The sequence below is a fragment of the Mustelus asterias genome, chromosome 11 (assembly GCF_964213995.1).
Source record: "Mustelus asterias chromosome 11, sMusAst1.hap1.1, whole genome shotgun sequence".
Lineage (NCBI taxonomy): Eukaryota > Metazoa > Chordata > Chondrichthyes > Carcharhiniformes > Triakidae > Mustelus > Mustelus asterias.
In genome coordinates, this window is record NC_135811.1 from 110,286,735 (window position 1) to 110,313,255 (window position 26,521).

At 50.1% G+C, this 26,521-nt stretch overlaps 1 protein-coding gene and 1 pseudogene across 1 annotated transcript; one reads left to right on the top strand and one right to left on the bottom strand.

Moving 5' to 3' along the window:
• Positions 1-3,471: 3,471 nt before the first annotated feature.
• LOC144501062 (U2 spliceosomal RNA) lies at positions 3,472-3,676 on the top strand (annotated as a pseudogene).
• A 1,606-nt stretch (positions 3,677-5,282) lies between these two features.
• Positions 5,283-16,342, bottom strand: pnmt (phenylethanolamine N-methyltransferase). Its single transcript, XM_078224275.1, has 3 exons — positions 16,094-16,342; positions 7,881-8,088; positions 5,283-7,019 (listed from the first exon to the last, which is right to left on the bottom strand). The coding sequence occupies exons 1-3, from the start codon at positions 16,245-16,247 to the stop codon at positions 6,593-6,595; spliced, it is 789 nt and encodes a 262-aa protein (XP_078080401.1). The 5' UTR covers positions 16,248-16,342; the 3' UTR covers positions 5,283-6,592.
• Positions 16,343-26,521: the final 10,179 nt, after the last annotated feature.

Consider the following 26,521-nt stretch of genomic DNA (forward strand, 5'->3'; position numbering starts at 1 on the left):
CAAGCTTCAAGTGTTGTTGGAGCTGCACCCATCCAGGCAAGTGGGGAGTATTCGATCACATCCCTGACTTGTGCCTTGTTGTAGATGGTGGACAGGCTTTGGGGAAGGTGGGGGGGCGGGGGGGGGAGAGGGGGGGGTCAGGAGCTGAGTTACTCGTTGCCGAATTCCCAGCCTCTGACCTGCTCTCGCAGTCACTGTATCGATGTGGCTGGACTGAGTTTACTTGCTGCTCAATGGGAACTCCAGAATGTGATTGAATGTCATGGGGCAATGGTTCGATCCTCTCTGGCTGGAGATGGTCATTGTCTGGCACTTTGTGTGGCGCGAATGTTATTTGCCATTTGACAGCCCAAGCCTGGATATTATAAGAACATAAGAAATAGGAGCAGGAGTAGGCCATCTGGCCCTTCGAGCCTGCCCCGCCATTCAACAAGATCATGGCTGATCTGAAGCGAATCAGTTCCACTTACCCGCCTGCTCCCCATAACCCCTAATTCCCTTATCGATCAGAAAACTATCTACCCGTGATTTAAACATATTCAACGAGGAAGCCTCCACCACTTCAATGGGCAGAGAATTCCAGAGATTCACTACCCTCTGAGAGAAGAAGTTCCCCCTCAACTCTGTTCTGAACCGGCCCCCCCTTATTTTGAGGCTGTGCCCTCTAGTTCTGGTTTCCCTTCTAAGTGGAAAGAATCTCTCCACCTCTACCCTATCCAGCCCCTTCATTATCTTATATGTCTCTATAAGATCACCCCTCATCCTTCTAAACTCCAACGAGTACAGACCCAATCTGTTTAATCTCTCCTCATAAGCCACACCCCTCATCTCCGGTATCAACCTGGTGAACCTTCTCTGCACTCCCTCCAAGGCCAATATATCCTTTCGCAAATAAGGGGACCAAAACTGCACACAGTACTCCAGTTGCGGCCTCACCAGTGCCCTGTACAGTTGCAGCAAGACCTCCCTGCTTTTATATTCTATCCCCCTCGCGATAAAGGCCAACATTCCATTCGCCTTCTTGATCACCTGCTGCACCTGCAGACTGAGTTTTTGCGATTCGTGCACAAGGACCCCCAGGTCCCTCTGCACAGTCGCACGGTATAATTTTTCTCGATTTAAATAATATTCCAATTTACTATTATTTCTTCCAAAGTGGATAACCTCACATTTGCTAACGTTATATTCCATCTGCCAGATCCTCGCCCACTTGCTCAGCCTATCCAAATCTCTCTGCAGACTTTCCGTGTCCTCCACACAATTCGCAATTTCTTTCAGTACCCTATATTGTCCAGGTCTTGCTGCATTTGGACACGGACTGCTTCAGTATCTGAGGGGCTGAATGGTGCTGAACATTGTGCAATCATTAGCGAACATCTCCACTTCTGACATTGAGCATCCCCACCAAGAATCGGACATCATGACAGAAGGAAGGTCATCAATGAAACAGCTGAAGAGTTTGACCCTGTCGCTATCCTTAGGAACTTGCAGAGAGCTGAATACAGACACCAGGAACCAAATGGCCCCCTTCTGGGCTGTAACTGTTCAGATTCTCAGTGACACCGTCTCCTGATCCCAGAGCTAGTCTCCTGGCCCTGCCCTTTGCCTGTTTTTAATCGGAAACACTAATTGCTTTTTACAGGATTTTGTTTGGAGACTGGAATCCTGATCACTCTGAACTTGCTTCACTTCCCACTGCTGCCACCAGATGGCACTGAACACCCAGAGCTGCCTTTAGCATCTGTTTCCATGTTCACCTGAGTGGTTGGGGAGGGGGGGGAAGGGGAGGTGGGGTGAGGGTGGGGAAAGGGGGGGGGAGAGGGGCCGCTTCGTTCTTTGCTCAGATTGAATCAGCTGAGAAAATGCCCTTTACCCCCCCCCCCCCCCCCCCCCGCCGCCCCCACTCTGTACACCAGGTACTGTGTGTTTGGTGGGAAGTGGGAGTGAAAATGGCCACAAAGCCGGTGCAGGTGTGAATGAAATGATTAATCTGTAAACTCTTTTCCTGTTTATTGCCTTTTCCACAAACCCTGAATGCCTGTGAAGTGAGTGGTTAAATCCACCCTCTGAATATTGGTGAAATGTGTTAAAAAGCTTCAATAAAGATATAGAACACTGGGTTTTTAATAAATATGTCAGAATTTGGGAACTGCCAACCTAACAGCTGACGGGGACCCCATCACCCTGCGAACATACCGAGTAAAGAGCACCAGCTTCATCTTCCCAAGGGAACCTGGGATCAGCAATAATTACCGTTTTTTCTTCTCCATGTGACCGAGGATTTAACGCAGTCATTCTCTGTTCGATAAGGTCCCCCATGCAAGACTTCTTGAGAAAGTGAGAGGGCATGGGATCCAAGGGGCTGTTGCCTTGTGGATCCAGAACTGGCTTGCCTGCAGAAGGCAGAGAGTGGCTGTGGAGGGGTCTTTCTCTGCATGGAGGTCAGTGACCAGTGGAGTGCCCCAGGGATCTGTTCTGGGACCCTTGCTGTTTGTCATTTTCATAAATGACCTGGATGAGGAAGTGGAGGGATGGGTTGGTAAGTTTGCTGACGACACCAAGGTAGGTGGTGTTGTGGATAGTTTGGAGGGATGTCAGAAGTTGCAGCGAGACATAGATAGAATGCAAGACTGGGCGGAGAAGTGGCAGATGGACTTCAACCCGGATAAGTGTGTAGTGATCCATTTTGGCAGATCCAATGGGATGGAGCAGCAGTATAAATTGAAGGGTACCATTCTTAGCAGTGTAGAGGATCAGAAGGACCTTGGGGTCCGGGTCCATAGGACTCTTAAATCGGCCTCGCAGGTGGAGGATGCGGTCAAGAAGGCGTATGGCGTACTAGCCTTCATTAATCGAGGGATTGAGTTTAGGAGTCGGGAGATAATGCTGCAGCTTTATAGGACCCTGGTTAGACCCCACTTGGAGTACTGCGCGCAGTTCTGGTCACCTCATTACAGGAAAGATGTTGAAGCCATTGAAAGGGTGCAGAGGAGATTTACAAGGATGTTGCCTGGATTGGGGGGCATGCCTTATGAGGATAGGTTGAGGGAGCTTGGTCTCTTCTCCCTGGAGAGACGAAGGATGAGAGGTGACCTGATAGAGGTTTACAAGATGTTGAGGGGTCTGGATAGGGTGGACTCTCAGAGGCTATTTCCAAGGGCTGAAATGGTTGCTACGAGAGGACACAGGTTTAAGGTGCTGGGGGGTAGGTACAGGGGGGATGTCAGGGGTAAGTTTTTCACTCAGAGGGTGGTGGGTGAGTGGAATCGGCTGACGTCGGTGGTGGTGGAGGCAAACTCGTTGGGGTCTTTTAAGAGACTTCTGGATGAGTACATGGGATTTAATGGGATTGAGGGCTATAGATAGGCCTAGAGGTGGGGATGTGATCGGCGCAACTTGTGGGCCGAAGGGCCTGTTTGTGCTGTGGCTTTCTATGTTCTATGTTCTATATGTTCTGTTACCCTGTTTAAAATCGCTTCTCGGCCTTTTGGCTAAGATCAAGTGTAGTATCGGATCTGCACTTGGTTGAGGTCATGAGGTTACGCTGAGGCTTCATGTGTTTCATATGAAGCAATTTTTAAAAGCGGCATCTCGGCCTTTTGGCTAAGATGCAAATGAGCTCAAGTCTTGGAGGAGGAACCTCCCCCTTCTCCAATCAGCTTGGCTCATGTAGATCAGGCCCAGGACAGGGTGGCTTAGTCACCCGCTCTGTCTTGTCAGCCTGGATCGGAAATGTCTCAACTTGTTGAGACTCTGAATTGGATTTGATTTGATTGAATTGGAAAAGTATTTAAAAAAAACACTTCTCCGTGTTTCCCAGTGTAGTATGCAGCCCTGTTCCACGTTTCCCAGTGTCTTACACAGCCCTGCTCTGTGTTTCCCAGTGCATTACACAGCCCTGCTCTGTGTTTCCCAGTGTCTTACACAGCCCTGCTCTGTGTTTCCCAGTGTCTTACACAGCCCTGCTCTGTGTTTCCCAGTGTATTACACAGCCCTGCTCTGTGTTTCCCAGTGTCTTACACAGCCCTGCTCTGTGTTTCCCAGTGTCTTACACAGCCCTGCTCTGTGTTTCCCAGTGTCTTACACAGCCCTGCTCTGTGTTTCCCAGTGTCTTACACAGCCCTGCTCTGTGTTTCCCAGTGTATTACACAGCCCTGCTCTGTGTTTCCCAGTGTCTTACACAGCCCTGCTCTGTGTTTCCCAGTGTCTTACACAGCCCTGCTCTGTGTTTCCCAGTGTCTTACACAGCCCTGCTCTGTGTTTCCCAGTGTCTTACACAGCCCTGCTCTGTGTTTCCCAGTGTATTACACAGCCCTGCTCTGTGTTTCCCAGTGTATTACACAGCCCTGCTCCGTGTTTCCCAGTGTCTTACACAGCCCTGCTCTGTGTTTCCCAGTGTTTTACACAGCCCTGCTCTGTGTTTCCCAGTGTATTACACAGCCCTGCTCTGTGTTTCCCAGTGTCTTACACAGCCCTGCTCTGTGTTTCCCAGTGTTTTACACAGCCCTGCTCTGTGTTTCCCAGTGTAGTATGCAGCCCTGTTCCACGTTTCCCAGTGTCTTACACAGCCCTGCTCTGTGTTTCCCAGTGTCTTACACAGCCCTGTTCCACGTTTCCCAGTGTATTACACAGCCCTGCTCTGTGTTTCCCAGTGTATTACACAGCCCTGCTCTGTGTTTCCCAGTGTCTTACACAGCCCTGCTCTGTGTTTCCCAGTGTCTAACAGCCCTGCTCTGTGTTTCCCAGTGTCTTACACAGCCCTGCTCTGTGTTTCCCAGTGTCTTACACAGCCCTGCTCTGTGTTTCCCAGTGTCTTACACAGCCCTGCTCTGTGTTTCCCAGTGTATTACACAGCCCTGCTCTGTGTTTCCCAGTGTATTACACAGCCCTGCTCTGTGTTTCCCAGTGTATTACACAGCCCTGCTCTGTGTTTCCCAGTGTCTTACACAGCCCTGCTCTGTTTCCCAGTGTATTACACAGCCCTGCTCTGTGTTTCCCAGTGTATTACACAGCCCTGCTCTGTGTTTCCCAGTGTATTACACAGCCCTGCTCTGTGTTTCCCAGTGTATTACACAGCCCTGCTCTGTGTTTCCCAGTGTCTTACACAGCCCTGCTCTGTGTTTCCCAGTGTATTACACAGCCCTGCTCTGTGTACCTGGAGTTTGATGTAGTCCTTATTAGTGTCTCCTGATGAAAAATGAAAAGCTTCTAATTTGGAGGAAAGTGCTGTTCTTTGTTACGATCTGTCTCCTAGACCCGGGAACAAATTCTCCAGATGGCTTCATATTTTAGCTATGTTTATTGGTGATGTTTAATTTGACATCTTTCACCTGTCACCTTTTACACAAAAAATGAAAAGGTTGTAGCTTAACAATTGGATAAATAAACCGTACGAACAAACTGGAGATCACAAATGCACTGAGAATGTATCGCAAATATGTTACATCTATCCAGAGTCACAGTGTCAGGAAAGGATGTGAGGGATTTGGAAATGTTTGAGAATTGATGAACTGGAATGTTTCCGGAGATGCGCGATTACAGTTACATGGAGAAGACCAGACAAGCTGGGGTTGTTTTCGGGCAAGCAAGATTCGATTGAGGCTCAAAGTGGTTTGATTGGATAAATAAAGGGCACCTGTCTCTAGTGACTGGTGTCCAGGAACCTCGTGTTTGAGGCAAGAGAATTCGGGGCGGCAATATGAGGAAAATGATTTTGCTCAGTGAGTGGTGAGGATTTGGGATGCGCTGCCAAATAGGATGGCCGTTGCAGATTCTGTGGCTGGGTCAAAATCCTGGAACTCCCTCCCTAACGGCACTGTGGGTGTACCCACACCACATGGACTGCAGCCGTTCAAGAGGGTACCTCACCACCCCATTTTCAAGGGCAATTAGGGATGGGCAATAGATACAGGTCTAGCCAGCAACACCCACATCCCTTGAGAGAATAAAAAAAAATCAATGGTAACCTTCAAAAGGGAATCAGTTAAATGCTGGAATGTGGATAAAGTGCAGGAATCTGAGGAAAGAACAGGGGAATGGGGTTAACGGGATTGCTCTCGGACTGTTGGCTTCTTTCTATACATATGCCTCAAACACAAACATCATTATTCACATGCCAAGAACACATGTTGCATTGTGTCTGATATGCACAGATCTATCTAATCATTAAATGTACCTCTTCACATGGATCTACTTGTTAGACATGATTACAGCATCTAACAGGTACACATCCTGGGAGTGTTGGGCCATGCTTGCTAAACTCTTGCATTGTGGACAGTCTGTTCATGCTGCTGTCGTTTTAGCTCCTAAACAATGATATCAAACACTGCTCAGAATTCAGCATTGTTTATTTGTTGCTCCTGGGAATAGCCAAGAATTTAACAAATTAAAATTGTAGAAGCGTCAGTTCACAAGCAGAGTGACAATAACTCATGGATTGATGGATTTTACTTTCGGGTAGGTGCCCTGTCACCGTGACTATCTAATCCCAGGGTCAGCTCTCTGTTTCTCTCAGCTTCACTGTGTAAGATTTTACATAATTTCGGACGGAATGTGAGTGAAACCTCTGACAGTAAATTTACAAACATGCAGATCAGAGTTTCTGTGCTTGGAGATAGAAAACTCCACGCACATCATCAACCCCGATTTTCAGCTCCGCCGGCATGTGGTAGGTTTTGAAGACACAGATTCTATAACCAGATTTACTGACTGCCTCCCTCACGTAATCTTCATCCAGAGGAACAACACTGAGTTTCACTTCACCAGCCAGGTAATAAGATTCACCCAGTGCCCCAATCATCAGGAGAAAGCCCCCTGATTTCAGGAGGGTGGTGATGTTGGCCAGAGATTTCTCCAGTGATTTCTTATCTGGACAGACAGACTCCAGACAGAAAGTGGTGCTGATGGCATCGACAGGATCCAGCACTTTGGGATGCAGAGGGTTTGGCTGCGTGATGTCGCAGTGACAGACATCTTTAATTCTTTCCCGTAGTCTCTGCTCCTTTTCCTCCCACTGGTCACTGCAGAGAAGATCATCACCATTACTGACCAATCACTGACCCATCCCACACTGACCCGTCCCACACTGACCCCCACACTGACCCGTCCCTCACTGACTCCCACACTGCCCAATACTGACCTGTTCCTCACTGCCCCAACACTGACCTGTCCCTCACTGACCCCATACTGACCCGTCCCTCATTGATTCCTCATTGACCTGTCCCTCACTGACCTCTCATTGACCCATCCCTCACTGACCCAACACACCCCACACTGACCCAACACACCCACACTGACCCAACACACCCACACTGACCCAACACACCCCACACTGACCCAACACACCCACACTGACCCAACACACCCCACACTGACCCAACACACCCCACACTGACCCAACACACCCCACACTGACCCAACACACCCCACACTGACCCAACACACCCACACTGACCCAACACACCCCACACTGACCCAACACACCCCACACTGACCCAACACACCCCACACTGACCCAACACACCCCACACTGACCCAACACACCCCACACTGACCCAACACACCCCACACTGACCCAACACACCCCACACTGACCCAACACACCCCACACTGACCCAATACACCCCACACTGACCCAACACACCCCACACTGACCCAACACACCCCACACTGCCGCAGCCTACCCCACACGGACCATTCCCACACTGACCCATCCCGCACTGACCCCACACAGACCTGTCCCTCACTGACCCCTCCCTCACTGACCCGCCCTCACTGGTCAATTGTTAAATGACCAATCTCTCTTTAGCCCATTACAGACTGATTGCATTGACCTATCCTGGGTACTGCCCCTGACCCTGGGGAGTAACGTACACATTTACCTCTTCCCCTCCAGGCCGCACACATATTTGACGTAGGGGCTCCAGTCGAAGGCTCCGGTCTCTCCTCGCAGCCATTTCTGTAACTCCTCCCGATTCACCTCTAAATAATCAGACATCACAATGTTGTTGAAGAAGTCGCAGGCGCTGATGACTTGGTACAGAGTGGGGCCAGACCCAATGTCCAGCAGAGTGTGGCCATGAATTTCACCTGTGGTGTAGCAGAGGCACAGTTTCAGTGTAAACATAATGTACAGTTTCAACACTGCATAACCCCCTCCCCACAGGTAAGCCAGGCTGAAGTAAAACCAAATCGCAACTGTTCCCTCAAAGCATACCTAAATGATCCTGATTTTAGGTCCTGGCCTAATTTAGGATAATTTGTCTTCACTTGAATGGCAGGTCCACCACATTCTGAGGCAACGATAATTAATATTTAGATATTTGGATCAGATATGGAGAAAAGGCAGAAAGTGGAATTGAGGTACAGATCAGCCAACACCTAACTGAATGGCTCCTTATTCTTCATTTCCAAGTATTGAGCTTGCAAATGGACATCACCTTTACTTTGCGATAGCCTCTCCTGTCCACCCATACCCCACCTCTGGCACAGCCTAATCCTCACCCCCATCCCTCCACACACACACACACAAGAGAGCCAGATATGGTCAGTAGACAAGGTACAGTCTACAAACACAAACATTGGACAAAAGAATCTTCTCACAGGTCAGCATTGACTCCAACTGGTCCAGACAAACTCCTCATTTTCTGTAAGCTGTCCATGTATTAATAGGACAGAGAACTCAGGAGCAGGACCAATTGGAGGGAGGGTGGGGGTGGGGGAGTCACATGCAAGGCCACAAGTATGTAACTGGGCCGGTTAAATGGGAACGAAAGGTTAGCGGGAAAAACTGTAGCTGAACAATGGATTCCCTTCAAAAATGAAATGACTTGGACATGTTCAGGGTATAATCCCTTTGAATGGAAAAGTAGTCAAAATAAATTTCGAGCTGCCTGGATGACAGATAGAAATGATGATAATGAAGAAAGTCTGTGCTTCTGGCAGGCGTCAGGTAGAAAATACCACTGAGAACCAAGAGGAAGATGAAAGCTTCAGAGGGAAGGTGAGAAAAGCTCATTAGAACATAAGAACATAAGAAATAGGAGCAGGAGTAGGCCATCTGGCCCTTCGAGCCTGCCCCGCCATTCAACAAGATCATGGCTGATCTGAAGCGAATCAGTTCCACTTACCCGCCTGCTCCCCATATCCCCTAATTCCCTTATCGATCAGAAAACTATCTACCCGTGATTTAAACATATTCAACGAGGAAGCCTCCACCACTTCAATGGGCAGAGAATTCCAGAGATTCACTACCCTCTGAGAGAAGAAGTTCCTCCTCAACTCTGTTCTGAACCGGCCCCCCCTTATTTTGAGGCTGTGCCCTCTAGTTCTGGTTTCCCTTCTAAGTGGAAAGAATCTCTCCACCTCTACCCTATCCAGCCCCTTCATTATCTTATATGTCTCTATAAGATCACCCCTCATCCTTCTAAACTCCAACGAGTACAGACCCAATCTGTTTAATCTCTCCTCATAAGCTACACCCCTCATCTCCGCTATCAACCTGGTGAACCTTCTCTGCACTCCCTCCAAGGCCAATATATCCTTTCGCAAATAAGGGGACCAAAACTGCACACAGTACTCCAGTTGCGGCCTCACCAGTGCCTTGTACAGTTGCAGCAAGACCTCCCTGCTTTTATATTCTATCCCCCTCGCGATAAAGGCCAACATTCCATTCGCCTTCTTGATCACCTGCTGCACCTGCAGACTGAGTTTTTGCGATTCGTGCACAAGGACCCCCAGGTCCCTCTGCACAGTCGCACGATGTAATTTTTCTCCATTTAAATAATATTCCAATTTACTATTATTTCTTCCAAAGTGGATAACCTCACATTTGCTAACATTATATTCCATCTGCCAGATCCTCGCCCACTCGCTCAGCCTCTCCAAATCTCTCTGCAGACTTTCCGCGTCCTCCACGCAATTCGCTTTCCCACTCACCTTCGTGTCATCAGCAAACTTGAATACCCTAGATTCAGTCCCCTCCTCCAGATCATCTATGTAAATGGTAAACAACTGAGGCCCCAGCATCGATCCCTGCGGCACGCCACTGGTCACCAACTGCCAACCAGAAAAGCACCCATTTATCCCAACTCTCTGCTTCCTGTTAGATAGCCAATCCCCAATCCACGCCAACACCTTACCCCTAACTCCGTGTACCCCAATCTTCTGCAGCAACCTTTTGTGAGGCACCTTATCAAACACCTTCTGGAAATCTAAAAACACCACATCCACTGGTTCCCCTCTGTCAACCGCACTAGTGACATCTTCATAAAAGTCCAGTAGATTCGTCGAACACGACTTTCCCTTCATGAATCCATGCTGCGTCTGCTTGATCAAACCATTCTTATTCAGGTGCTCTGTTATTTCCTCTTTAATAATGGACTCTAGCATCTTCCCAACTACGGACGTTAAGCTAACCGGCCTGTAATTACCCGCCTTTTGTCTACTCCCTTTTTTAAACAGTGGCGTAACAGTAGCTGTTTTCCAGTCAGCCGGCACTACCCCAGAGTCCAGCGAATTTTGATAAATTACTACTAACGCATCTGCTATTACCTCAGCCATTTCTTTCAGTACCCTGGGATGCATTCCATCCGGGCCCGGGGACTTGTCTACCTTCAGTCCTATTAGTCTACCAAGCACCACCTCCTTAGTAACAGTAATTGTATTAAGGACCTCCCCTCCCACCAACTCTCGATCTCTAATATTCGGCAAACTATTTGTGTCTTCCACCGTGAAGACCGACACAAAGAACTTATTTAAAGTCTCAGCCATTTCCTCGTTTTCCACTATTAAATCCCCCCTCTCATCTTCCAAGGGTCCAACATTCACTCTAGCCACTCTATTCCTTTTTATATACTTGTAAAAACTTTTACTATCATTTTTTATATTTTGAGCTAGTTTAGTTTCATAATCTATCTTTCCTTTCTTAATGGCTTTCTTAGTCGTTCTTTGTTTTTCTTTAAAGCTTTCCCAATCCACTAATTCTCCACTATTTTTGGCCACTCTGTACGCATCTGATTTTATTTTAATACTCTCCTTTATTTCCTTCGTTATCCACGTCCGGTTATCCTTTTTCTTACAGTCCTTCTTTATCACCGGAATATATTTTTGCTGAGTACTTAAAAAAATCTCCTTAAAAATCCTCCACTGTTCCTCAGCTGTCCTACCTACCAGTCTGCTCGCCCAGTCTACATTAGCCAATTCCACCCTCATCCTATCGTACTCCCCTCTGTTCAAGCAGAGGACACTGGTTTGGGACCCTACTTTCTCACCCTCCATCTGTATCAGAAATTCCACCATATTATGATCACTCATCCCAAGAGGATCCTTCACAAGAAGATCCTTAATCCTACCTGTCTCATTGCACAGAACCAGATCCAAGATAGCTCGCTCTCTCGTAGGTTCTGTAACATACTGTTCAATGAAACAATCCCGACAGCATTCCAAGAACTCTTCCTCAAGCCCTCCACGTCCAATTTGAGTCGACCAATCAGTATGTAGGTTAAAATCCCCCATGATAATTGCCGTTCCACTTTTGCACGCATCCATTATTTGCTTGTTTATAGCCCTCCCCACCTCTAAGTTATTATTTGGGGGCCTATAGACCACGCCTACCAGTGTCTTTCTCCCCCTACTATTCCTTATCTCCACCCACAACGATTCCACGTTTTGCTCCTTGGAGCCTATGTCGTCTCTCACTACCGTCCTGATATTATCCTTTATTAACAAAGCTACCCCACCTCCTTTTTCTACCTGTCTATCCTTCCTAAATGCCTGATAACCCTGTATATTCAGTTCCCAGTCCCGGTCACCCTGCAACCACGTTTCTGTGATGGACACTAGATCATATTCATTTGTATGGATTTGTGCCATCAACTCATTTACTTTGTTTCGAATGCTTCGTGCATTCAGGCAAAGTGTCTTTATGCCAGCCTTTATCTGGACCCGGTTTGTTGAAGCGCTACTAACATCTCCCAAGCCCCCTCCTCCTTTAGCTAGTTGTTTATTCACTATACTCCTGGCATTAGAGTAGACACCTCTCAATCCTATGGTCTGACCTCTCCCCTTCTCTGTTCCCAGTCCACCTGCCCTCTTGCACTGCCTATAACCCTTCTCTGTTTGCGAGCTACCTTCCTCACTCTCAGTCACGTCGCTTTGATCCCCTCCCCCGAGGTGAAGAGGGATTATAAAAAGACTGGAAGCCAAACAGTACAGTGGTTAGCACTGCTGTCTCACAGCCCCATGGACCCGGGTTCAATTCCGGTCTTAGGTGACTGTGTGGAGTTTGCACATTCTCCCCGTGTCTGCGTGGGTTTCCTCCGGGTGCTCCAGTTCCCTCCCACACTCCAAAGATGTATAGGCGAGGTAGATTAGCCATGATAAAAGCGTGGGGATAGGGCGGAGGGGACGGCCAGGGTGGGATGCTCTTTGGGAGAATCAATGCAGACTCGATGGGCTGAATGGCTTCTTGCAAATGTAACACCCTTTTTCATAAAATGTTGTAAGGACAATCCCAGCAATTACAGGCCAGTCATGTTAACATCAGTGGTGGGCAAGCTTCTAGAAACAACTATTCAATCGCATAGAAAAATGTGGGTTGATTAGGAAGAGCCAGCATGGATTTTTAAATTGGGTTTAACTAACTAGTTTTTACTAATAAGTTTTTTTGAGGAGATAACATAGCGTTGATGAAGATAATGCTGTTGATGTGATCCACGTGGACTTTCAGAAGACATTCGATACAGTGCCACACAACAGACTTGTGAGAGAAGTTATAGTTATGGCTAAATGGATAGTAGCAAGGTGGATACAAAATTGGCTGATGATAGAAGACAGAGAGTAATGGTCAATGGATATATTTCAGGCTCGAAGAAGGTTTGTAGAGGTGTTTTCCAGGGGTCGGTATTGGGACTCCTGCTCATCCTGATGTATGTTAATGATTTAGGTTTGCAGGGGACAGTTTCAAAGTTTATGGATCACACAAAACTTGGAAGTATTGTAAACTGAGGACAGTGTAGAACTTGAAAAGGACATAGACCAGTTGGTCAGTGGGCAGATAGGTGGCAGATGAAGTTCAATGTGGAGCAGTGAGAGGTGATGCATTTTGTTAGGAATAACGTGGAGAGACAATATTACAAAAAGGGTAACATTCTAAAAGGGCAGGAGCAGAGGGAGCTGGGTGTAACTGTGCATTAGGGTTAGGGTGACAGGACAGGTGGAGAGAGCAGTTAATAAAGCATATCGTATTCAGGGCTTTATTAAGACAGGCACAGAGTACAAGAACAAGGAAATGATGCTGCACTTATACAAGACACTAGTTAGACCTCAGCTGGAATGTTGTGTACTGTTCTGGGAGCCACACTGTAGGAAGGATGTGAACACATTGGAGAGAGAGTAGAAGAGTTTTCCAAGAATGGTTCCAGGGATGAGAAACTTCAGTGGTGAGGGGAGATTGGAGAGATTGTGGCTGTTCTCCTTGGAGAGAAAGCTGAAAGGAGATTTGATAGAGATGTTCAAAATTATGAGGGGGCTGGACAGAGTCGATCGGGAGAAACTGAACCCACTCGTACAAGGATCGAGAATGAGAGGGCACAGATTTAAAGTGATTTTGCAAAAGATACAAATTTGAGGTGTGAAGAAACTTTTCCCACACAGCAGGTTATTGTGGTCTGGGATGGGCTGTCCAGAGGTGTAGTGGAGGCAGCTTCAATCAAGGTATTCGGGAAGGTATGAGATGATTATTTAAATAGAATTAATGTGCAGAGGCTTGGGGAAAAGGCAGGGGAATGGCACTAATGTGTAATACTTGTCTACAGAGCGGTTGCAGGCACAATGGGCCAAATGGCCTCCCATGCCATAACGTTCTGTGATTGGGAGAAGCTTGGTCAATGCTGCCACTGACCAGTCCATTTTCAACAGCACGCGGACAATAAAAACTAAACCTCGACAGCTCCGAGAGAGTCACATTGGACCTGAAACATTAACATTGTTTCTCTGCCGACAGACACAAGCAGAACTGCTGAGATTTACCAGCACACACACTGACCCACACCCCGGTCACTCTGCACTGACCCACACCCTGGTCACTCTGCACTGACCCACACCCCGGTCACTCTGCACTGACCCACACCCTGGTCACTCTGCACTGACCCACACCCTGGTCACTCTGCACTGACCCACACCCCGATCACTCTGCACTGACCCACACCCCGGTCACTCTGCACTGACCCACACCCCGGTCACTCTACACTGACCCACACCCCGGTCACTCTACACTGACCCACACCCCGGTCACTCTACACTGACACACACCCCGGTCACTCTGCACTGACCCACACCCCGGTCACTCTACACTGACCCACACCCCGGTCACTCTGCACTGACCCACACCCCGGTCACTCTACACTGACACACACCCCGGTCACTCTGCACTGACCCACACCCTGGTCATTCTGCACTGACCCACACCCCGGTCACTCTTCACTGACCCACACCCCGGTCACTCAACACAGACCCACACCCTGGTCACTCTGCACTGACCCACACCCTGGTCACTCTACACTGACCCACAGCCCGGTCACTCTGCACTGACCCACACCCCGGTCACTCTACACTGACCCACAGCCCGGTCACTCTGCACTGACCCACACCCCGGTCACTCTACACTGACCCACACCCTGGTCACTCTGCACTGACCCACACCCTGGTCACTCTACACTGACCCACAGCCCGGTCACTCTGCACTGACCCACACCCCGGTCACTCTGCACTGACCCACACCCCGGTCACTCTGCACTGACCCACACCGCGGTCACTCTGCACTGACACACACCCTGGTCACTCTGCACTGACCCACACCCCGGTCACTCTACACTGACCCACACCCCGGTCACTCTGCACTGACCCACACCCCGGTCACTCTGCACTGACCCACACCCCGGTCACTCTACACTGACCCACACCCCAGTCACTCTACACTGACCCACACCCCGGTCACTCTGCACTGACCCACACCCCGGTCACTCAACACTGACCCACACCCCGGTCACTCTGCACTGACCTACACCCCGGTCACTCTGACCCACACCACAGTCACTCTACACTGTCCCACACCCCAGTCACTCTGCACTGACCCACACCCCGGTCACTCTGCACTGACCCACACCCCGGTCACTCTGCACTGACCCACACCCCGGTCACTCTGCACTGACCCACACCCCGGTCACTCTACACTGACCCACACCCTGGTCACTCTACACTGACCCACAGTCCGGTCACTCTGCACTGACCCACACCCCGGTCACTCTGCACTGACCCACACCCCGGTCACTCTACACTGACCCACACCCCGGTCACTCTACACTGACACACACCCCGGTCACTCTGCACTGTCCCACACCCCGGTCACTCTGCACTGACCCACACCCTGGTCACTCTGCACTGACCCACACCCCGATCACTCTACACTGACCCACACCCCAGTCACTCTACACTGACCCACACCCCGGTCACTCTGCACTGACCCACACCCCGATCACTCTGCACTGACCCACACCCCGGCCACTCTACACTGACCCACACCCCGGCCACTCTACACTGACCCACACCCTGGTCACTCTACACTGACCCACACCCCGGTCACTCTACACTGACCCACACCCTGGTCACTCTACGCTGACCCACACCCTGGTCACTCTACACTGACCCACACCCTGGTCACTCTATGCTGACCCACACCCTGGTCACTCTACACTGACCCACACCTCAGTCACACTGACCCACACCCCGGCCACTGCACTGACCCACACCCTGGTCACTCTACACTGACCCACACCTCAGTCACACTGACCCACACCCCGGCCACTGCACTGACCCACACCCTGGTCACTCTACACTGACCCACATCTCAGTCACACTGACCCACACCCCGGTCACTCTACACTGACCCACACCCTGGTCACTCTACACTGACCCACACCCTGGTCACTCTACACTGACCCACACACTGGTCACTCTACACTGACCCACACTCCGGTCACTCTGCACTGACCCACACCCCGGTCACTCTGCACTGACCCACACCCCGGTCACTGACCTGTTGAGAATGAGGATGCAAAGCAGCGGAGTTTCCAGGGAACGACACAGTCTTCTCTCTCAAAGTTGGCTCGAGGAGGCAGATAGTTGTTCTGAAGGTAAGCCTGAGGGTTGAAGAGCTGGTATCTCTCGGTCACTTCATCCGATCGCAGCATCTTCTCTCCGGACAGATGTATCACTCTCTGTATCAATGGTACAAAGCAGAACCGCCAATTAGCAAAGATCAGCGTCAGAGTGGACTGACCGACACAGACTGACCGACACAGACTGACCGACACGGCTCAGGACAGACTGACCGACACAGACTTACCAACACAGTCTGACCAAGACAGCTCAGGATGGACTGACCGACACAGACTGACCGACACAACTCAGGACAGACTGACCGAGACAGACTGACCAACACAGTCTGACCAAGACAGCTCAGGATGGACTGACCGACACAGACTGACCGACACAGCTCAGGACAGACTGACCGAGACAGACTGATCGACACAGCTCAGGACAGATTGACCAAGACAGGCTGACTGAGACAGACTGACCAAGACAGAATGACCGACATGGTTCAGGACAGACTGACCGACACAGGCTGACCGACACAGCTCAGGGCAGACTGACCGAGACAGACTGACTGAGACAGACTGACCGGGTCAGACTGACCGACACAGACTGACCGACATGGCTCAGGACAGACTGACCGAGACTGACTGACACAGCTCAAGACAGACTGACCGACACGGCTCAGGACAGACTGACTGAGACAGACTGACCGAGACAGACTGACCGAGACAGACTGACTGACACAGACTGACCGGCATAGCTCAGAACAGACTGACCGACACAGACTGACCAAGACAGACTGACCGACATGGCTCAGGACAGACTGACCGAGACTGACCGACACAACTCAGGACAGACTGACCGAGACAGACTGACCGACACGGATCAGGACAGCCTGACCGAGACAGAGTGACCAACACAGCTCAGGACAGACTGACCGAGACAGACTGACCGACACAGACTGACCGACACAGAATGACCAACATGACCCTAGGACAGACTGACCGACACAGACTGACTGACACAGAATGACCAACATGGCTCAGGACAGACTGACCAACACAGACTGACCGACACAGACTGACCGACACAGACTGACCGACACAGAATGACCAACATGGCTCAGGACAGACTGACCAACACAGACTGACCGACACAGAATGACCAACATGGCTCAGGACAGACTGACCGACACAGACTGACCGACACAGACTGACCGACACAGAATGACCAACATGGCTCAGGACAGACTGACTGACACAGACTGACCGACACAGAATGACCAACATGGCTCAGGACAGACTGACTGAGACAGGCTGACTAACACAGACTGACCGACACAGACTGACCGAGACAGACTGACTGAGACAGTTCAGGACAGGCTGACTGAGACAGGCTGACCAAGACAGGCTGACTGAGGCAGACTGACCGAGACAGCTCAGGACAGACTGACCGAGACAGCTCAGGACAGACTGACCGAGACAGACTGACCAACACAGACTGACCGACACAGACTGACCGACACAGACTGACCGACACGGCTCAGGACAGACTGACCCAGACAGACTGACTGACACAGACTGACCGAGACAGCTCAGGACAGACTCACCGACACAGTCCGAGTCCCAGCAAAGTGACCAATTGGGAGAGTTGAGAATGCCGGTATTTATACAGTGAGCTCGGATTGTGGGATTGGGCCAGATTTCTCGGTGATTTCATTAGTGGGTTAAGGAGTTTAGTAAACAGAGTTATCAGTGATAAAAAATCTTTAAAAACCTTCAGGCTGGTTACAAATAAAAGTAATTTTATTTTCGGAGCAGCAGAGTCGAAGCAGTGGCAGAGTAATGGTTATCTGACAATGCAGCAGGTGAGATATTACAAGGATGGATTAAAGAGATCCAAACAGTGAGGCAGGAACTAGCCTGTATCATTGGAAAACTTTAACCAACCGGAACCTGCACCAGATCACCAAATGACCCAAGCACTGTCACAAAGAGGAAGGGTTAGATTTCACATCCTCTGTCCCACACACTGATTCCCACATTCTGCACTTCCCACACGTTGCCTTTACTGTTATTTCTATTCTATATTTATTGAATGTTTATATGTGAGCAATAATGATAAATAAATTGATTCTATTAGTTCTATTTACTTCATTCACTCCAGCTGCCTCTCTGCTCCCATTCCACTCCAGTTCCCACGGCTGGTTTGGATCCTGGGTCTGATAAAGCTCCCCCTCTTACTGCAGCTGCAGGCTCCACTCGTTAAGGTACAATTCCCAACAGTTAAAGTGTTTCATTAAAACGGGAAGTTGTTTCTGTCGATGTGAGAGTGATGGTCATTATTGTTATCACCAGTTTGAGTTACTGTTTAAAGGCTTTATTTTATTTACATGTATGAATTAGGAGCAGGAGTAGGTCTTTCCACACTTTCAGTCTTTTGCATCATTCAATAAAATCTGTGCTGAGTTTGACCTCTGCCTCCCCCCGCAATAACCTTTCACCCCTCTTGCTTATTAAGAATCTATCTGACTTTGTCTTGAAAATGTTCAGAGACTCCGTTTCCATCGCCAGAGACTCACGGGATTTTCCACATGACCCACAATGTGTTTCCCATTGGCTGGTGGTGGGATTTTCTGTCCCGCCATTGCCAACAGGGTTTCCCATTGACTGCATCCCCTGCGGCTGGGAAACCCCGGCGTGGGTGCACTGTCGGCGGGACTGGAAGATCCAGCTGGTGTGAATAGCTGGAAAATTCTAGCCTATATGTTTCAATCAAGTCGCTTCTTTCTCTTCTAAACTCCAGCAGATACAAACCTAACCTCTCCAACCTTTCCTCAAACCACTCATTCCACGTATTAGTCTGATAAACATTCTCTGAAAAACTTTGAATGCATTTGCATCCATTGCTTAGGTGTCACTGAGAATTAAAATCATGGACACCATAAATGGCCCTGGGAAGTTTGTGTGTACTGGCACCCAGGGTCTCCCTGGCCATTCCCAAGGGTGTAACGAGGCTGCTGGTGGTTTTCCTGGCAAGTATTGCATAGCTTCACCAGGTTTTCGATATCACTGTCTCTGCCAGGTCGCCAGAGAGAGCTCCTTGCAGGAATTTTCACCGTAGAAAATCCTGGGTGGCCATTGTGCAATTCTTGAAGTATCGGTCACTGGCCTGGGCACAGGACAACCACCCCGGCTCCCCACACGATGATGCCACCTTCTATACTCAGCTCCTGATATTTAGAGAGATAAGGTTTCAAATCCTCCATAAGTCGCCCTTGTGGTTCACCACTTAGGGACGACATGATGTAGTTTTGCCCATATTGGGCCCTTTTGGGTCCATGCCTGGATCTACACAGCGGAGACTGGCAGAGTGTTCATGATGTTCAGAGTCATGATGACTTTGGGGGAGAAGGTAGACTGGTGGGTAGCGGGAAGTGGCTCAAGGCACCTGCATTGGCGAGATGTCTGCCTGTATATTCATAGGCTCTTTACAGCAGTGCCCAGTGTTGGATCCGAGCTGATGTGATGGGAAGAATCACCTTATCTTTGACAGGGTGTACTCCATCCTTATCAACTCCGTATCCGAGGTACATTACCTCATGGACCTGGAGCAGACATTTCTCCCTTTTTAATCAGATGCCAGCATCGGAAAAAAGCTGTCAGACCTCCTCCAAACTCTCCAAATGTTCCTTTGCTCCTGAAATTAAAATGTTATCCAGTTAGACTGCCACTCTGGGCACCCCATGAAGGATGCTCTCCACAGGCTGCAAGGCAAGATACCCAATCAAAGTTGCCTAAGGGTTTGCTCCGCAATAATAAATGCAGCGGCTCCTATGTCTACCCCCATGTCTCGAGCGTGGCCATTTACCTGGAGTTTAATATGGATTGGAGCCACTTTGGGTGCGGTGATGCAATTTAGCTGCATTAGTTCCTCATTTTTGGGCTGGTTTATTTGTAAAGCTGTCCTGAGGTGGTTTTGCCCTTTGGCCTTTGGCCTTTGGCCTGGGCAGTACATGTTTTGCCTGTTTCAGTTGCCCTGTCTGAGGCAGACCCGATGACTATGAGTGCAGCACAGATGTGTTTTCTCCTCACTGTATTGTGGAGAGACTTCCTGTCCAGTTCCGGGATCTTGCGGCCTCTGCCCTTCCCTGGCAGCAGATGGGAGACGCGAGTGTCATCCACCGCGGAGTTTGTTCTGCGGTGTAGGGGTTTCCCCAGGCTGAGGACGGGGCCTGCTCTGGATTCCTGACGCGCCTGGGTCCCTTTTGCCGGAAGGAGCCAATTCTGAGGCTTTCTCGAGTCCAGATTTAGTTCAATCAATAACTTCCTTTGAGTCGCTGTATTATTGATTTCACAAACTGAACAATCCCTTAACATATCCCAAGGTGCTGACCCACACTCAGAGCTCCGGCAATTTCCATAGTTTCGTCAAGAATTCAGTGACTGGTTCGCCAGGGAGTCTATTTGCCGTGTTAAATTGCCTGTAGCTATATAACAGAAAGTTTAGGGTTGTCACAGTCCAATGCCATATCTACCTATCAAAAGATTTTGAATCTGGGGCTGCTGGGTAGGTTAAACCTTTTATGGTGCTGAAAGTACACACTCAGAGGCCAAGCTCGAAGCCGTCATCCACACCCCCACAAGGTGTATGAGAGCATGGTCCAAGACAAAGGTCCTCTAGCGTCCTGCCCCCACCACAGAGCACGACACACATCCTGCTTATCAAAATATTGGAATATAGAACCACTTTCCAGAGCCTGGGAGCCTACTGCACCAGGACAGACATCAACAACGAGGTCAATACAGCCTTCCGGTACCTGAAGAAGAGAGTGTTGAACACAAGGACCTCAGAGTCAGTTCCAGACTCATGGTCTACAGAGCAGTAGGAATTCCCGTCCTTGTCTTTAGCTCAGAGACATTGACTATGTACAGTGAACACCTCAAATCCCTAGAGAGGTACCACAAGTGTTGCCTCCGCAAGATCCTGAAAATCCATCAGCCGGATAGGTGCACCAATGTCTGTTCTCAGTATTGGGAATAACATTCCCAACATTCCCAGTATTGAAGCATTGACCACACAATCAGCTCCACTCAGCAAGCTACAACGTCCGCATGCCTGACACGAGACTCCTGAAACACAGGAAGCAAGCGCCAGGTGGGCAGAGGAAATGCCTCAAGGGCACCTTTAGAAAAGGTACAGCATCCGCACCGACACCTGGGAATCCCGGGCCCAACACTGCCTGAAGCGGAGGAAAAGAATCCGGGAAGCAGCTGAACACCTTGAGTTTCATCATCGAGAGCAAACTGAAACCAAGCATCGATAGCAATAGCAGTGCCTGGTAACCCAGGTACCCCACTCACCCGGCGCCTGGTAACCCAGGTACCCCACTCACCCGGCGCCTGGTAACCCAGGTACCCCACTCACCCGGCGCCTGATAACCCAGGTACCCCACTCACCCGGCGCCTGGTAACCCAGGTACCCCACCCACCCGGCGCCTGGTAACCCAGGTACCCCACCCACCCGGCGCCTGGTAACCCAGGTACCCCACCCACCTGGCGCCTGGTAACCCGGGTATCCCACCCACCTGGCGCCTGGTAACCCGGGTACCCCACTCACCCGGCGCCTGGTAACCCGGGTACCCCACTCACCCGGCGCCTGGTAACCCGGGTATCCCATCCACCCGCTCCCCCACCCACCCGCTCACCCACCCACCTGCTGCTCCAACCACTATCTACCCCATCACCCACTGCTCCAACGACACGCACCCTCACCCACCCACTGCTCCACTCACCCGTTCTCCTACCCACCCGCTCCCCTACCCACCCACTCCCCTACCCACCTGCTCCTCCACCCACCCACTCCCTCACCCACTCACCACTCCACCCACCCGCTCCTTCACCCACCCACCACTCCACCCACCCGCTCCCCCACCCACCCACCACTCCACCCACCCGCTCCTTCACCCACCCACCACTCCACCCACCCGCTCCCCCACCCACCCACTCCTCCAACCACCTGCTCCTCCACCCACCCACTCCCTCACCCACCCGCTCCCCCACCCTCTCGCTCCTCCCCCCACCCGCTACTCCACCCACCCGCTCTCCCACCCACCTACTGCTCCAACCACCTGCTCCCCCACCCACCCGCTCGCCTACCCACCCACTCCCCCACCCACCCGCTGCTCCAACCACCCGCTCCTCCAGTACCCCGTCCTCCATCCACCCGCTCCTCCAACTTCCCGCTCCTCCACCCACCCGCTCCCCCACCCACCTGCTCCTCCACCCACCCGCTCCCCCACCCACCCACTCCCCCACCCACCCGCTCCCCCACCCATCCGCTCCTCCAACAACCCACTCCTCCACCCACCCGCTCCCCCACCCATCCACTCCTCCAACCACCCACTCCCCCACCCACCCACTGCTCCAACCACCCGCTCCCCAATCCACCCGCTCCCCCATCCACCCGCTTCCCCACCCACCCGCTCCTCCACCCACCCGCTCCCCCACCCAACCGCTCCCCCACCCAACCACTCCCCCACCCATCTGCTCTCCCAACCATTGTCTGCCCTACCTGTGTCAGAGACTGTAGGTCACACATTGGACTCCTCAGTTACCTGAGAACTCATTGTTAGTGTGGAAACAAATCACCCTCGACTCAGAGGGACTATCTCAGAGGGACTATCTCAGAGGGACTATCTCAGAGGGACTATCTCAGAGGGACTATCTCAGAGGAAGGAGTTATTTCTGTTTGAGTTCTCGGTTTATTTTGACTGCATTCAGATATGGAGCTTTTAGTTTTGGACTTTTTTTATTTTTGTAACCTCTATTCTTGACCACTAAGAGTAAATCTTACATTTCTACATTCTGTCTCTTCCTGTCATGTTCCGTTTGTCATTTTCCATATTACTACCTTTCCCTCTCACCTTGCCTCAACTCTTTAATTTACCACATTTTCCCCAATTTGATCCCTTATCTTGACTGTGTGAAATGCTTTGAGACATTTGGCAATATGACATTGTCCACAAGACACAAGTAATGGGATACTTTCCACTTGCCAGGTTGAGTGCTGCCATTAATGTCAAGCCATTGGATAATTGCAGAGATCTCTTTTTTCATTAATGTATTTGAGCAAAAATTAACTTGAGTTTGAATAAAGTCGAACCTCATCTGAAAGGCTGTAAAATCAATTTGACTTTTTAGTGGTTATTGACAGGTTAAGAGTTGACATTAACAAATGCCTTTGGAGCCAATACTATGTTACCTTATAAATAATCTTAATATGAAGGGAATATTTTGGGCATTGTATATATAGTGGCATTTCTAGCGAGGCCAGCATGTATTGCCCATTCCTAATTGCTCTTGAGAAGGTGGTGATGAGCTGCCTTCTTGAAACTTTGCAGTCCATGTGATGTAGGTACACCCATAGTCTATTAGATAGGGAGGGAGTGACAGGATGTTGACTCACCAACAGTGAAGAAAGTGATAGAGTTTGAAGTCAGGATAGTGTGTGGCTTGGGGGAACTTCCTGATGTTCCCAAGCATCCGCTGCCCTTGTCCTTCTAGGCTGTAGAATTCCCAGGTTTGGAAGGTGCTGTCAAAGGAAGCTTGATGAGTTGCTGCAATGCATCAGTGGTGGAGGGAATGAATGTTTAGGGTGGTGGATGGGGTGCCAATCAAGGGGGCTGCTTTGTCCTGGATGGTGTTGAGTTTTTTGAGTGTTGTTGGAGCTGCAATCATCCAGGCAAGTGGAAAGTATTCCATCACACTCCTGACTTGTATCTTGTAGACAATAGACAGGCTTTGAGGAGTCAGGAGGTGAGTTACTCACTGCAGGATTCTATTTCTCATTCATTGTAATAAATTATAAATGTGTGCAGGGACATTGCTTAAAGCTCAGCACATTATAAGTAACTTGTGAGGACAGAGAGTTCCCAAAGACTGCAAAAGGTCGGGTTAAACTATTGCACATATTACACGTTTATCAGTTGGTTCTCACATAAAATCTTTCCACAGGAAACCTTTTAAACACTTTATTGATAAATGATCAATGCCAAGTTGGTTTTATGTGGGCCAATGAATATGTTTGTTCAGAATGTTCTGCCATGAACATTTTGCACCACAAACTCTGATTGAGCTCATTAGCATCCTGCCTGTGACCGAGAGGTGGCAAGGAGGGGATAAGTGGAGCTGAAACATGTTTTTAGTTTCATTAGTGGTGGCACAGTGGTATTGTCACTGGGGAGGCCCAGGTTAATGCTTTGGGGACCTGGGTTCAACTCCCACCGTAGCAGATGACAACATTTGAATTTTTAAAATCTGCAATGAAAAGGCTTGATGATTTTCGTAAAAACCAATCTGGTTCATTAATGTCCGTTAGGGAAGGAATGCCTTCTAGGTAAGGGCAGCACGGTGGCACAATGGATAGCACTGCTGCCTCACAGTGCCAGGGACCCGGGTTCAATTCCCGGCTTGTGTCACTGTCTGTGTGGAGTCTGCATGTTCTCCCCGTGTCTGCGTGGGTTTCCTCCGGGGGCTCCGGTTTCCTCCCACAGTCTGAAAGATGTGCTGGTTAGGGTGCATTGGCCATGCTAAATTCTCCCTCAGTGTACCCGAACAGGCGCCGGAGTGTGGCGACTAGGGGATTTTCACGGTAACTTCCTTGCAGTGTTAATGTAAGCCTACTTGTGACTAATACATTTTTAAAACATCTGCCGTCCTTACCTGGTCTGACCTACAAGTGACTCTAGAGCCACAGCAATGTGGTTGACTCTTAAATGTCCAATGGAATGGAATGAGCGAGCCACTCAGTTCAAGGGCAGCCATTACCCAGCCAACACTTGTTGCCTATTTTATGAATGAATTAAAAAATATATCAATTTACTCCATCATTGGTGGCTGTACCTTCAGCTTCCTGCTCCTTAAGCTCTTGGATCCCCTCCTGAATTCTCTCTACCTCTCCACATCTCTCGCCCACTTTAAGATGCTCCTTAAAACCTGCCTCCTTGTCACCAACTTAATATCTCCTAATATCCTTGCAAAATAATATCCCCTGGATGTCAGAGTTTATTTTATAAGGCCTCACGTAAGTTCCTGTTTCTTTGATGTTGTCGCAGTTCCGAGTGTATCTCAGGATTAAAGTCCATGTTATAGTTTCAGTCGGATCTGTGCCTCGGCATTGTAAAGCGAGTGAGTTGTTGCTGTGTTTAAACCCTGATAATATGAGCTGATGGTTCACCTCCTACACGTGGCTGCCTCTGGGGAAGATCTTATCAGTTCCAGTTATCAATTCAACCCAACAATAACTTGACATGGATTTCAACAACTCTCTGCGATTACATGATAATGATTTGATAAAGTGAAGAGGCAGTCAGCTGTTCAGAAGCTGTTAATATCATTACACGGGATGGTCACACACATTTCCTGCATTCACATATCTCAATCTAACTGGACTTACAGACAACAGATACAAAACAGAGTTGGGAAATAATACAGTTATAGATTTTTATAGATAAGAAAATTGTCACAAGCTGAATTATGTTGCTTCAAATAGAAAACCGAGCGTGTCTCAGCGCTGAACAACATTTCCCAGCTGAGGTTAATTGAACATTCACTGTCCTAATGTGATTGAAGATAATCTTGACGTGACACAGGCTCAACACATTTTGCACATTTCGCCTTTATTAAATTTGCTGCAAAAAGTCACTTCTCGATAATATTTGTGTTTGGCAGAAACAGCAAATCTGTCTCCGAAACAAGCTGCTGAGGGGATTATAACCTGGAGTGCAATCACTGCACTCCCCCTGTACCGCGCTCCCCCTGTACCGCGCTCCCCCTGTACCGCGCTCCCCCTGTACCGCGCTCCCCCTGTACCGCGCTCCCCCTGTACCGCGCTCCCCATGTACCACGCTCCCCCTGTACCACGCTCCCCCTGTACCGCGCTCACGCCGTACCGCGTGCCCCCGTACCGCGTGCCCCCCGTACCGCGTGCCCCCCGTACCGCGCTCCCCCTGTACCGCGCTCACGCCGTACCGCGTGCCCCCCGTACCGCGTGCCCCCCGTACTGCGCCCCCCCGTACCGCGCTCCCCCCGCACCGGGCTCCCCCCGTACCGCGCGCCACCCGTACCGCGCTCCCCCCATACCGCACTCCCCCCGCACCGCGCTCCCCCCGTACCACACACCCCCTGTACCGCGCTCCCCCTGCACCACGCTCCCCCTGTCACTGCGCTCCCCCCGCACCACACACCCCCTGTACCGCGCTCCCTTTGCACCGCGCTCCCCCTGCACCACGCTCCCCCTGCACCGCGCTCCCCCCGCACCACACACCCCCTGTACTGCGCTCCCTCTGCACCACGCTCCCCCTGCACCG